The sequence below is a fragment of the Rhodnius prolixus genome, unplaced genomic scaffold (genome assembly GCF_049639745.1).
Source record: "Rhodnius prolixus isolate KJV_2025 unplaced genomic scaffold, Rpr scaffold_4, whole genome shotgun sequence".
NCBI lineage: Eukaryota > Metazoa > Arthropoda > Insecta > Hemiptera > Reduviidae > Rhodnius > Rhodnius prolixus.
The window spans coordinates 15,070,679-15,086,180 of NW_027411614.1; the positions used below are offsets into that span (position 1 = coordinate 15,070,679).

General features: G+C 30.1%; 2 protein-coding genes across 7 annotated transcripts in view; one reads left to right on the forward strand and one right to left on the reverse strand.

Annotated features, from left to right (window-relative positions):
• LOC141456489 (dipeptidase 1-like) overlaps positions 1-1,806 on the forward strand; it is a 411,813-nt gene extending 410,007 nt beyond the window's left edge. For 2 of the 3 annotated variants that reach the window (XM_074132531.1, XM_074132530.1), the window contains one exon: positions 393-849. The gene's annotated coding sequence lies outside the window, so the exon portion shown is untranslated. Of the gene's footprint in view, positions 1-392 lie in introns of all 3 variants that reach the window. The other variant, XM_074132529.1, reaches the window with a different exon arrangement.
• Positions 1,807-4,837: 3,031 nt separating this feature from the next.
• The window catches only part of hrg (poly(A) polymerase hiiragi), a 37,289-nt gene continuing 26,624 nt past the window's right edge, over positions 4,838-15,502 (reverse strand). For 3 of the 4 annotated variants that reach the window (XM_074132536.1, XM_074132537.1, XM_074132534.1), the window contains 9 exons: positions 13,812-14,023; positions 13,516-13,721; positions 12,612-12,892; positions 12,128-12,197; positions 11,962-12,019; positions 10,193-10,348; positions 7,261-7,389; positions 7,077-7,151; positions 4,838-6,626 (listed from right to left, as the gene is read on the reverse strand). In XM_074132536.1, coding sequence (XP_073988637.1) covers positions 7,107-7,151; positions 7,261-7,389; positions 10,193-10,348; positions 11,962-12,019; positions 12,128-12,197; positions 12,612-12,892; positions 13,516-13,721; positions 13,812-14,023 — 1,157 coding nt within the window. In that variant the 3' untranslated portion in view covers positions 4,838-6,626; positions 7,077-7,106. The remainder of the gene's footprint in view (positions 6,627-7,076; positions 7,152-7,260; positions 7,390-10,192; positions 10,349-11,961; positions 12,020-12,127; positions 12,198-12,611; positions 12,893-13,515; positions 13,722-13,811; positions 14,024-15,502) is intronic. The other variant, XM_074132535.1, reaches the window with a different exon arrangement.

The window sequence follows — 15,502 nt, forward strand, 5'->3', positions numbered from 1 at the left end:
GCACAAGCCTTATCCACAACAACCCATCCTGACAGTCCTCCACGACGCCTGAAAAGACGTTGCCCCGCGACCTTTTACCAATTTCCTGAACTTCCTTCCAACCTCTAGAGAGTTCGAGCATTGGCTGGCCCCTCTCAGCATGCCTTCCCGATTGTGGCGCTGGATCCTCCAGGATTCAGCCTACAATCAGTGCATAACTCAATTAAGCACACATTTACTGGTTGTATATGTACAGGTTGTAAATAATAAAATAAAATAAATCCTATATTACGTTTAAAAAAAATCATTCGAAATTATTTTTCTTCTAGTGATATTTATAATAATAAATATCATTTTATATATATAAAAAAAAAAAATGCTGTTCAAATATTGCATTATTTTGTTGTGTGCAGGAGAATTTACTTCCAGACTATTTGAGTCCTTGGGTCCTCCACTCGTGAGCACCAGGAAATACTTAATATTGGTGCTCCCAATTGCTGTGCAACATAACCAAAATTACCTGGGACCTTTGCTTCACCTTTTGCTTCCTAAATAATATTAATAACGGAAAAACTCACTTCTCTAAGACTTATTGGAGCTAATAATAATCAATGTGAAAATAAAAAAAAGAGAAGGAAAATGAGTTTGGAAATTTCCTTAGTAAAAAGGAAAAAAATAAACATTTTTTTCAATTGATAGATCAATGTTAATTGTACTTGAAAGTAAGGAAAAGTGATATTAAATGTAATTGTATGAGAAAAGAGAATCCAAAAATTACTGCTAATCGAATAGGCAAATGTTTAAGCAGAATTAATTGGCTTCTTCACTCGTTAAACGAAAAAAAGAGGAAACAATAGATATTAGAGACAATACATGTTCATTGGGGACTTACAAGAAAAGTGTAAAAAAAAAGTTAGTTCAATTATGACAGTTTTTAACATGTGTAAATATTTGAAATATACACAAATGAATCATATATTTAAGTTAAATATAAAGTGTATAATAGGTGTAATACAGGGTACTGATAAGATCTTGTAATGAATCAGATTTTGTGCAAAAACAAGTAAATACAAATAATAATAAAGTCGTATTTAATGTTAATATTGCTCAAGAAGGGTGGGCCAGACTTTTTTTTTATTTACAATCACAACTTTTTTTTTATTTTGATGATTAAAAAGGCATTTTATTTTTTATTTTAATGAGAAAAGGTGTGCCCGAATTCGCATGTGTGTATAAAATGACAAAAAAAAAAATTAAATGCACGTGACAAGTATTTATTAAAATTTAATATGCCTTTCTAGTGCTAAATTATACTAGATGAAGCCGTAAATATTGACGGAAAAAAGCATTACTGGGAACAATTAATTTAAACAAAAAAATGTATAAAAAAAGAATTACTTTTACAAGCGTATGTTTTGTTCTCTCTCTCTATTCTTAGATGCTATTCTCAAGCAGCTTGGCGTTAAAATTTCTAATCCTATAGTAGAATTGAAAAAGTAACAAGGTATGTGTTTATACTTTTTCTACATTGAAAGTGAATACATATCAGTTTTATTACACTAAAAATTGCACTTTGTGTAAATGTTTGTATATTAAGGAAAGTGAAGTTCAAGAAAATTAAATTTAATGTAGTACTACCATTATACAATATCGGTAGTTTAAATTTACATATTGTAAATATTTACTGTATTTAAGTGTGTGTTACACGCGTTAGAAAAAATATATGATGTTTATGGAATTTCAATTGAAATTTACACATTATATAAAATTTATAATTACAAGTGTTCCACATTATATTAAAAAAAAATATATATATATATAAATTAATATTGTATGTGTGGTTCAATTGTTACCTATTTTAATCTTCAAATTATATTACGTTCTAACAGGGATTTCTCAGGATGTCAGCTTTGTCTCTCCGAAACTAAACGACGTCCTATCCCTGTTGTGTCTTGGACTTACGAAAGGCGAACTACCGATAATTGAAGGCGACATTCACCCCGCTAACTTTACCCTGTAATAATATGACTTCTTTACAATGATCTTTGGTTGTAAGTGTAAATTAAATATATAAAATTGGATTGTTAAGACAAAAGATTTTGCGGCAGTTTCTATTGTCCAAGGTGATTGAATTGTTGAGCGAAGTGCAAAAGGGAGTTCCATTCATTACCGTAACTTTCAGATGTAGAAGAAGAAACAAAATCAATTAGGAAGGATTAAGGGATTAGCTGCTCTCTCTATCCCTGGTGTCGTCAAAGTGGTACACTCTTAAGTTTTTAAAAGGTGATTTTATATTGCGATTAAAAAAAAAATTGTTGAAAATTTAAGGAGCAAGGAGATCTGATTGTTCACCTCTCCTTTCATGTAAAAATCAAGATTTTTGTATGATAAACTCTAGTGGATTTGGAAACAAATATAATACATGCTTCATAACACAGTATTTAAAAATTTCTGAAACGATAATTTCCATTTTTATTGTGCCCCTGTTATATAGATAATACAGAATTCTGTCTTTTTTATTTCAAGATGCAGAGTGAACATTAAAGTAGTGTACCGAGGAGATTAATTACTAAAAGTATTAAATTTGGATTATGGTTATTAGCTCCCTACGTATGAATCAAGCTCAGAAACGTTTATTTGAGGTGAAAATTAAAAAATCTAATTCAGACTTACTTTGTAAATACTGCAGACATTTTCGTCAAATAAATGTAATTCAAGATGTGTACCTTGCAAAACTCTTTAGTATCTTAGCGGACAGTATCTTAAAAGCGTACACAAAAGTCTAGGATTATCTATTAACGTTTGCATGAAATGTCTGCTTATTAATATCTCACAGTATAATTGATAATGATGGTTGACAGACGATCGCCAAGCAACTATTTCTTAACGAAGTTTATGTGATCCTGTCTCTCTTTGATTATTTTTCTGAAGGAACCGGGCACATGCATCTTAATTAATAATAGCTATTCTTCATACATGTCCCTATTCCGATGACATTCCATTCAAATAGCATTTTTGACTGACCGTTTAATATGCTCATTTTTTTATTTATTAAATTATTTTTTATATTACTTACATAGTTATATTACGAAATACACTATTTGAAATTACAGTCAAATTATAAAGAGAGAAGGCTAGTTTGAGGACCAGAAATTTTTGAAGGGGCCAAAAGCAAATAAGGTGAGCGACCCCTGACTATCCAAACAAACTTTTATATAAATAAATAAATTTTAGATATCTCAAATAAATTTAATAAATCAAACTTCCAGTTACGGTTAAAAACCTCGTCTTACCATCTTACTTAAATTACCTTTCAAAAGTAAAAATTGATCATTAACTCAGAAAGTATGTTTCAAATTAATTAATATCTTGGGGAAAGGCACTGTTCGCTGCGATGTCCATAATATCTAGGCAGCCCATTAAGAGCAGAACAAGACGTTTCTGAGACAAAAATCTATTCCGGACTTGAGTTACCTAAGATTCAGTATTTCGAGCAAACCTTTTCGACCACCATCTGTTACGAAAAAAAGTTTTGGATATCTTTTTATGTTCGAAACAATATACTTTTCCTTAGATTATTTCACTCTATCTCACAACTGTATAAGGCTGGAAACATAGTGGAGCGGCGAGCAAAGCAGCGATGATAGCGAAGAGCAAAACGGCGAAAACAAACACTCTCTACAGATAGCGTTGCTCTATCTTCGCTCTGCTCTCCACATATTATGTTAACTTGTGTTTGTTTTCGCCACTTTGCTCTTCGCTATCATCGCCGCTCCATTATGTTTCCAGCCTAGGAGTGGAATGAATATCTTACTGTTAAGGTCAAACCGCAGAGCCCAGTGCAGGATACAATTTGGAGTCAGAGTTAAATAACCTTACTATTATCATCCCTATCCGATCTACAGATGGAAATGCAATCTTGGGATGTAGCTTAGCCATCGAACCCATTTTTAGAAATGAATACAGTAAGTTAGTCAAACGCTACATGTTCTTATGTCTAGATTCGGGTTCGGAGCAAATGAAGATTAGAGAATCATTTAATATAGTCAACCTACCTCCTGAAATCCCCATAAAATCTGTAAGCCCAATAAGAACACCATCACGTCTCCTCCACTTTCGACTATTCCAGCTTCAATTTCAAGATTAAGGAAGAATTTAGTGCCTTCAGCGCCGCTACTTTCGAAAAGATCAAAGCTTTGTTGAAGTTGAGTTCCTATCATCCGAAACAGAACACATATAATCCCATCCTGAGATCAGTGCCAGTATACGAAGAAAAAAAACATCAGTATTTGTTCTTCCATCTCAAAGCTGGCTACAACTCCAGGCCATCCATCCATGTAAGCCACGAAAATTATTAGGCGTAAACCAATCGCACATAATTAACTGGAATGATTTTTTTGAGGAGGTGAAAAACAAAAAAGTTTTCGTCTCTCTCAAGGAAAACATAATGAGAACCTCATAAATTACCTCATTTTACTAAGCAGACCAAGGAGCGATTTAAAGAACGATGGCAAATTTCCATCGTTGGTAAAAGAATGTATCCTAAAATCAGAATGAAGTTTCTTCACTGTTAGTTTACCATAGGAGGATTCCTTTATTAAGTAAATCTAACTAGTGGATTTAGAACAGCTAGTTTAATCAGGACTGATTATTCGAAATCTCGAGTGGATTTAAAATTACAAAAAATGTACTACATAGTTACATTAGTAAGTCCAACTACCATTTTAGACCAGTGAAGCGAAGTATGTAGTTCCGTCTGTATTCTATTTGTATAACATACATTAGGTTTAAATCTTCTTTCTTGCAAATTTTATGTCATCTTGAAAAGGTATTTCTTAAAGGAATAAACAAATAACACTTTGAAGGGAAAGGAAATATTTATTTATTACTTACACAATTACAATAATGTCTATGTACAAGATTGTGAAAGAGTGATTTACAGAAGAAAAATAAACTAAAATATAACCCTGCAATGGTTTTTTTTTCTGTTAAATAAAGACTCGTTGGTATTCATTTAAAAATAAAAATAAAATAAAATACCTGTTATTTAACAAATGTTTGACGAAATTTTGGAATGTCAATTTCAACAAAAATTATATTAATACTAAACTAAGTACTTTATGGCAATTAATATATTTAAGTGCATTCATAACGAAATGCATTTTAAGTTTTTTTTGTTTTTATTTATTTTTATAACAAAAATCAAAACTTTAATAACTGTGAGGGTAATATTTCTGAATGGTACCCTAAATTAAAACATAAATATTTATGCAAATTTTAAATATAAAAGTATTCGATAAACAAACATGCATTTCTTTTTTTTAATTTGTTTGGATTTTTTTTTTTTTTTTTTAGTTTTTTATATTAACATTTCATAATTAGTCAATAATGACTGGTCTTTTCACACTTATTGAGAGAAAAATTAATGAAATTAAATCATATAATATTATTGCTTAATGAGCAGTTTAAAAACGATAAATTTTATTTTATTTTTCTGGCTTTGGGAGATTACGTTTAGATTTAAACGAAAGACCGAAACAAAAGGTTTTGTTCTTAAAAAAAAAAAGCACGGTCGCAAAGAATGGAATCTTACATTTTCTGTTTAGTTAGAATAGAAAGTAAACATAAATTAGGATACGCAAGAGAGCCATTTATGCGCAAATCAATAAAAAATAATAATTTAATTGGTACATTTATATTATATTTTTTTTATGTGCACCCATAAAGATGTCTGAAATTGTGTTATTAGATTAATGCTTGTATTTTCTAGATTTATAATAACCAAGAACCTTAGGATATTACCGAGATGAGAATGGCTTTAATGTCAAAAGTGGAATAACAACCCTAGATAAATAAGAGTAAATCCAATATTTTTATAAATACCAGATTCACAAACTAAAATAGATGAAAAAAATGGAGGGGCTCCATAAATCGGTAAATGATATTTGTCTTGCTCAAACTGCTATTTGTAGCGAAATAATATTTGTTTTTCCAATCAGCGATTCAAAAAATAAAAAATAAAATGGGCATAAACCAAAGTTGAAACATCGTTACAAGTTATCTTGCTAGCTTATTTTTATTTTCTAAATAATATTCAAGAGATGCATCTCTTAGGTCACCGAATATCTACATTTACGAAATACTCATCAATTTACGTCAGGCAAAACAGTGTTCTATTAAGATTTTTTGTTTTGTTTTCGCCCGAAAGATTTTTATAGAAGAACTGTTCAAGGAAAGTCGAGAAAAACAATGAAGTTAAATTGAAGATAAATACAAAAAACAGAAGAAACACTTTCCCGAAATAAATTAAAGTTCAAAATTTTCGTTATAGTGCAAAGAAAAAAAAAATGCGCAACGAAAATAGGTAAATATCTCGTTAGATATTGACTTATTGTATTCCATAGGAATATGTTCAAGTTAGTAGAGCTACAGGTGGCTTGTCTGTCACAACACAAACACATAATTACACTTACCATCGCTCCTAAATCGAGGCACAAGTAAAAAATAAAACAAATAACTAATAAATAAATTAAAAAAAATCAATGAAATTAATTTTCATTCAGAGAAACTCCAGTAGGCCACAGCAATCTGTTTACCCGATCCTGTTAATTCATGCCATATGAAACAGCCTTATTAATTGTTTGCTGCTGCAAAATAATATATTATCACATGAACATTATTTAAACATTTTCTTTAATTTTGAACAGGTAAATTATTGAAGTAATATTGAAAATTTCAACTGATCAAATTCTATTAGTTTACAAAATGTGAACATAGTAGTGGCCCACTGGTAAAGTGGTCAGAAGGAAAACAATAGAAATAATACTCGTAAATAAGTAAGAAAGAAGAAAGTCGAAGCATATTTGTAATTGAAAAGCGATTTAACTAATTTTAAAACAATAATTCTTCAATGATACACAATTCAGAAGTAATTTAATTTTAATTTTATTAACTTGATGTTTTTTTTAATCATAGATTTAATGACAATAATCTTACCTGCCCAAATCTTTTTTTATTAGCATTAATTATTATTTTATAAAAATGAAAAGAAAATAAAATATTTAAGAGAAGCAAAAGTATAATAATTTATAACTTACATTTTCATTTATTATTATTTTTTACACCTATCAAATACAAATTACTTCTTCTTGCACGGAGTTACTATCTCCATCCTGTAGAGCAATTTACAACAGAAAAGTTTATTTTGTAAAAAAAAAAAAAAAAAGTATTAGAAAGCTGTACCATACAAAAAAGGCAAGATCTCTTAGTAAGTTTCAATACCTCATTCGTCCTATTAGAGATATCTCCCATTTCTTGTAATTTATTGTTAGGTTCATCTGTCGAAAAAGAAGAAGAATTTGAATCGTCACCGCATGCCACAACAATTCTGCTATTAACATTTTCAACTCCCTAAAAAAACAAAAAAAAAAGAAAGAAAAAGAAAAACTGGAGGTAAGCAATATTAACGAAGATAAAAAATAGAAACGAACATAAAAAATCTCACAATAAACTACAATGTCTCAATGTTAACAAAGTTTTTGATGAGGTTTTCATGATTCTACTGTTTTCTTTCAGCATTAAATAATTTTTTTTTCATTTCACTTTTTTTTTTTCTCTCAACAGCAATTAAACTTCTAATTATTTATTTTAAATATTTTTATGAATTCAGTCTTAGACAAAACATGAACTAAAAAAAAAATCTGATGATGAGTAGTGTAGATGTTTTTCTGCAGACATTCACTATGGACTAAAGGTTTTTTGAACTTCCTAATATTTAACAAATGACTGACTAGCCCTTTATTTCCACAAATAAAATAATGAAATACAGTCGACTCTCGATAATTCGAACTCTACAGCTGTTAACTTCGGTAAATCGAAAAAAAATCAATGTATTTAGATACGCTCGATAACTCGAAATCCTTTTCTTAACAACAGGGGGAGAGAAGGATCTATAATTCGAACGAGGCCGCTTTCCCTCTTTATAATTCGAATTTTCCCTAGTAATGTTTACTTCTCATTTTCCGCTTATTGTTCATTTCCTGCGTAATGTTTCCCTCCTTCCACCCCAGTTTAACTTTCCAATTCTCTTTCTTAGTTTGTCACGATGGGAAGTACGTCTCCCTTACTGTGTCCCACAAAAAAAAATTATCGCGGCCGTGGAAAGTGGTTCGAAAAGAAAAAGATATCGCCAAACTTTCAAACAATTCTAAATCACTTGACTAAGTCAAGCCACATTGAAACAAAAAACTGTTCTTCATTTTTTTTATTAGGTACATATGTATATTATTATTTATTGAAATGTTAATGCATATGTAATTTTTTTGTTTTTTTTTTGTCGTTTTCATTATTTTTACTTTTTTACTTGAGGTTATATATGTCTAAGACTTAGGTAAGCTCATACGTATTTTCAATATACGTATGTACATACATATATACATAATAAAAACTCTTAATAATTCGATTTTTTTTTCCCTTCTTGATAATTCAAACTTCTTGATAATTCGAAGTCTCGATAATTCGAATTTTTCTTGTAGTCCCTTGGATTTCGATTTATCGAGAGTCGACTGTATATGCAACTCTAAATTTTTAAAAATACATAGTACACTAATTATCCCTAGAATTTTTTAAAGCCAATTTTGTTACAAATTTTTTTTGTGTAAAAAAAACCAAAAACAAAATGACAACCTATTCTCAAGAAAACAGCGATGAAAAGAAATACTTCTCTTCAAATCACGAGGAATAATTATTTGCGGCACATCCTGAAAACATTTTTTTTTGTTTTAATTCTCAAATTTAACTTAATAACATAACCGCCTGGACAATGGTATCCATGCCAGTAGATTTCCATTAACTCAGGAAGGCATTTAAAGTAACTTGAAAATGTTGGTGTCGGCAATGCTGGATAATAATATAGGTGGGTTGCTTAATCAAGGAATTAGTTTATTATTTACTTTATTAGTTTATTTATTTACTTTACTAATCTGACAGGTCGTCTTTTCGTTTCGCCAAAATGAATGTTGTAGCAACCAAGATGAGTTCAAAATTGTTGCTTACTTAGTGTACCATCCATTAAGGAGGTGCTTCCCAACCTTTTTCTGGCCATGGCACATTAGTCAGATACCAAACAGTAAACGGCACACTGGAACTGAAATGCTCCCATTTCATTTTAAAATGACGTATTATGTTCAACTAGTGCTGTAATAACAACACTATTACAATCCTACAGAAATACAAGTTTTCGTGGCAGGCTATAATAACATTAATAACAAACCCATCATTCACCCGTCTATACCGTTCTCTGTCTATACAATTAACTACATGTATACAGTAGCAATGAATCTTATGAAAAAGAAATTCTTTATTTTAATGCCCATTATTGACGTCAAGAAGTGCCGGTAATTCATGTAAAATTGTAAATCCGTAACTAAAAGTAAGTGATTAAAAGCACCTCTAAATGAGATTAAAGTTATAAAAACTAAACAGTCAATAAAGAAGAACGAAAGCTATGACATATTTTACTAATTTAGTTAACAGTTACTAGCCAAGTGACCAATAATATGTTAATGTTAATGCGACGGCTGGCTTTGCAAGGACCGTGAAGTTTTACTATTTTGACTTATAATTAATTTTAATGCAACGCCATTATAATTTTATTATTATTTTTATTTTTTTGCCACGGCACACTTCTACGTAACCGTGGCTCTGTTGTGTGCCGTGGCAAATAGGTTGGGAAGCACTGCATTAAGGCAATTTAATGTGTTACTATTTCATCGAGGAGAATCTTTAGACAAATCGTACATAAATCATAGTTACAATTAAAAAAAAAAAAAATAAGATGCTTTAAAATCCATTACAGGTTGAAAGCCTAATATAAAATTTAAAAAATCTATTTAAACAGCTAATGGATTATTATTATCCGTCATTGGGATGGACATACCTTGCTACCTACATAAAGAAAACAATAAAAACAAGGCTTTGACTTAACCCGTTATTCGCAGCATTTCGGACTGACCAATTTTTCGGCAAAAAGCCTTCCTTCGTTGTTCTGTTCGAAAGTTCTGAACCTAATGTCCTTTCAAAAACAAAAACAAAATTCCTACTACAGAAACAGAAACAAAAAAGAAATTTAGAAACAAATTGCAAATACCATGGCTTTTTCTTTTACTTACCCACACTAACAAGATAGAAGTAAAAATAAATCAATAAAACATACCATATCAGTAACTTCGTGAAGTTTAGGTTTCTTATTTAGGATATCAACTGAAGAGTCTGAATGTCGTTTTTTACCAGATGGATCACCAGCACCAATACCTCCAGTAGAAACCCCATTTTTATGTATGGGAGAAGCACTATTTCTTGTACCTACAATCTAATAAACAAATTATTTTACTATTATAAACAGATTTAATAAATATAAGCTATACTGGAGATAAAAATATTCACAAATAGTGGGCTTTTATTTAGAATTTACGTTTTAACAATATTTTTGATTGAAATGTAAGATCTTTTAATTTTCAAAAATATTTCGCATACTAGGAAAACTACAGTTTTAGTAATATTTTCAATGAATTATATCTACTAATTAAAAAAGGAAAAATAATCAATTTTTATTATTAACATTATTTAAAATTACATTTTTGGTTAATGTCAGTTTATTTCACCAGAATTCATTAAGACTAGTCGAAATTGTTTGTAACCCAATACAACCTTTATGACACAAATAAAAAGAAAATTTGTTTGACTAATTTTCTTTTTTTTTTTTAATGAGTAAATGACTGACTTGTTGCAAAATATAATTTACGACTGCGGAGACTATGAAGTGGAGACTATTATTCTAACAGATCTACAATAATTTTCAAATGTTGACAATAATCATTGAGAATTCTATTTATAATAACCGTTTTTTTCTGATTCTATTCTGTTGAGAATACTTTTAACGAAAAGCAGAACCAAGAAAAAGTACTTTCACAGTATTAATATAGATTTCCAAACACGTTGGAAAACGTTTACTACCGAATATTTTATTAAGAACCTGTTGTTAACACCGAAGATGAACGCGCTGGTTTCCTTATTTCTACCAGTAATCCAATGAAAATCTCAAGCTGTTCAGAACTGAAGTAAACACAAGCTCGGACAAAATCATTGAAGATTACTACTAGCCCCTTACATGTTTTGTAAATTTAGAAAATATATCATATATTCCACTAACATTTATCAGTATAAATTCAACAAATTTGGAAGGCCATAAAACGATGATTAACAGCCGATATTTATTTTTAATCCTTGGAACGGTACAAAAATGATTAATTAATTACCAAATCTTGGTTTTCATCAAACTGTACTGAAGATTCTTCAGATTGTAATCTCGAGACCGAAGAACAACTAATGATGTTCGAACAATAGTAAAACGATTAAATGCAAGTATAAATATGTACAATAAGATAAGTATAAATGCATATTATTTACGAATTGCATATCTGGAGGAAGAAAATTATTTTTTTATATGTATTTATGGTAAACAACTAAAGGTTAAATTTTTTGTTTGGCTATCTATAATAAATTCACTTAAACATAACAATAACTGTAAACTTCAGCATAGTAATTATTTTTTATTAGCATTTTAAGATTCTTGTTCATATTCACATTCATATTAATATTATTAATAAATATTTTTATCCAATAATTACCAAATTCATTTTGTCAAGTTGTAGCTATAGGGAAATAATCTTCACCGTATTCTTTTTTATTGGAATTATTTTCATTAAATTTTAAAACTAAATTTTGCCTAATTTCTAATAATGAAGATGCGTTTGAATTAATATAAAGATCACTCAATGTACGAAAAACTGGACGATTTACATCACGACTGAACACATTACTACTTAGCGATAAGTGTTTTTGATATTGATACAAAGTAAGTCTAATGTCTTCAGTTCCATCACCACGATTATTATCATTATCACCTTGAATGCTATCACCAACCTTTTTATCACGTTTCATTATGTATGTGTATGTAGGTAGGTATGCACAAAGTTGTTTCCTAAAAATAAAAAACAAAAATAACAGTAAATTAACGTTATTTCTAAGTTAATGCAATTATCATTCAAATAAAAATTGAGGTTCCGGGTTTTTTAAATTTCTTTCATACCTTCTAACATGTCTTGCTTCAATTTTCATAGAATCCCTTATCATTTTAATTACCGTGGCCTGGCGATGTACTGAAATAGCGTTAAAGCAGTTTGTTTACAATTATCACAATCAATAGACAATTAGCAGCAGACATAAAATGAGTCATTTTAAAAAGTAACCAACAAAGTATAAAAAAAATAAGACCACAACTACAAGGGACCTGAAAAATTCCTCTAGAATTACGTGTCAAATTATGTTTTAAAAATGTAGTTTGCGAGGGCAAAAATTAAGTAATCTTTTTTAAATTAAAGAATGTGTCTACGGACAAAGTCTTATTGCTTTGCAAAAAAAAAGTGTCATTCGGAATTAAAAAAAGAATCGCAAATATACCCTAGTCGTAAGTGAAAATTGGTCAAAGTGGACGAAGTTAATACATACAAAAGTGTAAATTGTATTTCTAAAATACACATAATAATAATAATACTAAAAAGATTAATACGTACCAGACGTTGTAAACGACTGAATATCATAGGTAAGATCTACATTAAGATTTTCAGATTTCTTGAATATAAGACCGATAAACCACATGGAAGTGGGAAGTGGTACAGTATCTCCTGGAGGCGTCGGCGGCCCTGGGTAGCATTCTGGATTTACATGCGCTAGAAGAATATGTTGGTTCCTTTCAAGATTTCCAACAAGATGACGAACTTTAGATTCTATTAAACCACACCATTCAAGTTGTTCCTCACCATTCCCTGAACTAGCCATCAATACAATGAAGTGCCTAGAAATAAATACAACTTTATTTTTTGCGAACAAATTAATATATCCTTCTTAGATATGTATTTCTTTATACAGTTCCATGTTGGATAACATGGGATACTTATTTTTTAAGAAAAGAGTGCAAAACAAGTTCTTTAAGGTTTGCCATTGATTCTCTCAAGATATTCACCTAATGTTAATTGCATACAATTTCAGGCGTGCAATAAGTGAAAGACTAACTGAAAGAAATTTCGCTCAATTTCTTTCAAAATGCCATACTTAGCATAAATTTGCTAAATAGTAATATAGCTAATTATGATGTAAACGAGCCCCAAAAACATAAATTAATTAAAAAATTATTTGTTCAATAACATAATATGGTACATCTAGAGCTAGGTTTTTGTCTTTTTTCCCCAGCAGCATATCTAGAACCTAAGGAAAAATGTAATTAAGAGCATAATGAAGAGTAATAGATGAAATAATCTGGTACTCATACAATAAGTACATAGATTTGAATATGTGCAAATTTGACTTCTTCTTTTTTTGTGATTTGACAGTCGTTACAAAAACATCAACCAGTAAAATATAAGTGCATGCTGTTAGGTAGATAACGAACACGTTCACTGATCTGTAAATGTGTCTCACTTGTATTTCGAAAAAAAATTTGGAGCTTCAAATAGTTTATCCCATGAGGATCTGCCTATAAGTATATCATCAGTAATCGAAAGACCTTCATTAAACGCTTCCTGCATTATTGTTCTCGTCGACGCAGATACATTGAAGGTAGAATTTTGCTGAGGATATACTGGAGTAATTATAGGCATTAAATGATACCTATCCGATATGGTAACCTAAAAATAATTTTATAAAAATTAATTAACTCTTTGGATTAGCTGATAATAAAAAAAAGTTGTCTTACATAAAAATAGGTATCAACTTACCCGTGGATCCCAAACAGCAAAACCAAGATTAACGTTATCTGGCTGTTTGAGCAGAACTGGTTGGGGCCATTTCCACTGGGAAAAAACTAGGAAAAATTTGTGTACTAAAGTTGCTGCAACTGCGTTTGGATAAAGCTGGCACGTCCTGGCTACTAACATTGCCCAGCTAACTCCTCCAAGATAACCCATAACATTGCTATAGATGCCGTGTTCTAAAGATTTGTAAAATGAAATAATTACATATTATAAATAAATTGCACAAAAATTACGCATATAAACTTATTTTTTTGAAATAGAAATTTTAACGAATATTTTTTAATCGTACATTTAAACAATATATGATTAAAGGATAATAAACAAATGTCAGTTAATATTTTTGACAGAAATATGCAAAGAAATGATAAAATGTTTATTTTATTATTAAAACCTCTTGATATGAATAATAAAAATATTATTTCTTACAATTCGAATTAGCTAAAATTTCGATATAACATTTTTTGAGAAGACGATCCTGGCTTGAGGGGCGGTGGAAAAAGTTATTTAAGGTAAATGACAACAAACCAACTTTTCCATCTAACTTTCGGCTACTTTTCGTTCTACTTGTAATAAGCTTGCGTCAGATATTTTAGGAAAATAAAATACAATATTTGGTCAAATAAGATAGTATACTCTCACTAATATATTCACAGACGTTGACACTTGTATAGACAATGTACTATCAAGTCTAAAACTATTTTCCACGGATATTTTATAACACATACAATAGGCAAAAAAAGTATTTACACACCCTGTTATTTTAAGGTTTCATATAAAAAAAAAAATCACTTTTTTACCCAAATTACGTTTATTTAACTTCTTAAATCAAAAACACTATAAGATGATAAATATAAATATGCAAAAGAGTCAAATAAATTAAGTATAAACCACATAATGTTATTTTATACTGCAAAAAAAGTATTTGCACAGCTGTAATTTGGGATCTCTTGACATGTAAATAAAACGCCCTAACAAAAGAGGATTAACGTCACCTTTGGTACTGTCTATACTCTCTTTACTAGATTCATTAGTTTTTATTGTGTTTTCAACTAGTGCATTGAGATGGCTCCAAAATCTAGAAAAATTCCTGTGAGTGTGAGACAGGAAGTGCTTATATTACATCGTGCTGGAAACAGTAATAGAGAAATCGGAAATAAAGTAAATTTATCGTTTTCAACAGTGTGGTATATCATTGAAAAAGGAACAACAGAAAATAAGCAGCGAACAGGTCGACCAAGAGCCTTAAATGAACGGGAGAGGAGGAAGGTCGTCAAAGACGCGCTGAGGAAACCAACTCACAGCGCTCAAAAACTTGCGCATGACCTGGCGTCTTGTTCAGGAAAGACGGTTACACCTCAAACAATAAGAAACTTCGTTCACAATAAAGGTTTACGAGGCAGGCGACCCTTAAAAAAGCCATATATTAGTGAGGTTAATAGGAAAAAACATCTTGAGTTCGCCAAAGAATTTGTTAAAAAACCTATAGAATCTCGGGAAAAAATTATTTTTTTCTGATGGAAGCAAGATTGAGGTTTTTAAACCACAAAATATAATAACAATCTGGAGAAGAAATAATACTGGTTTGAATACAAAAATTATATTAAAAACTGTTAAGCATGGAGGAGGAAATATCTTGGTTTGGGGCAGTATGGCTT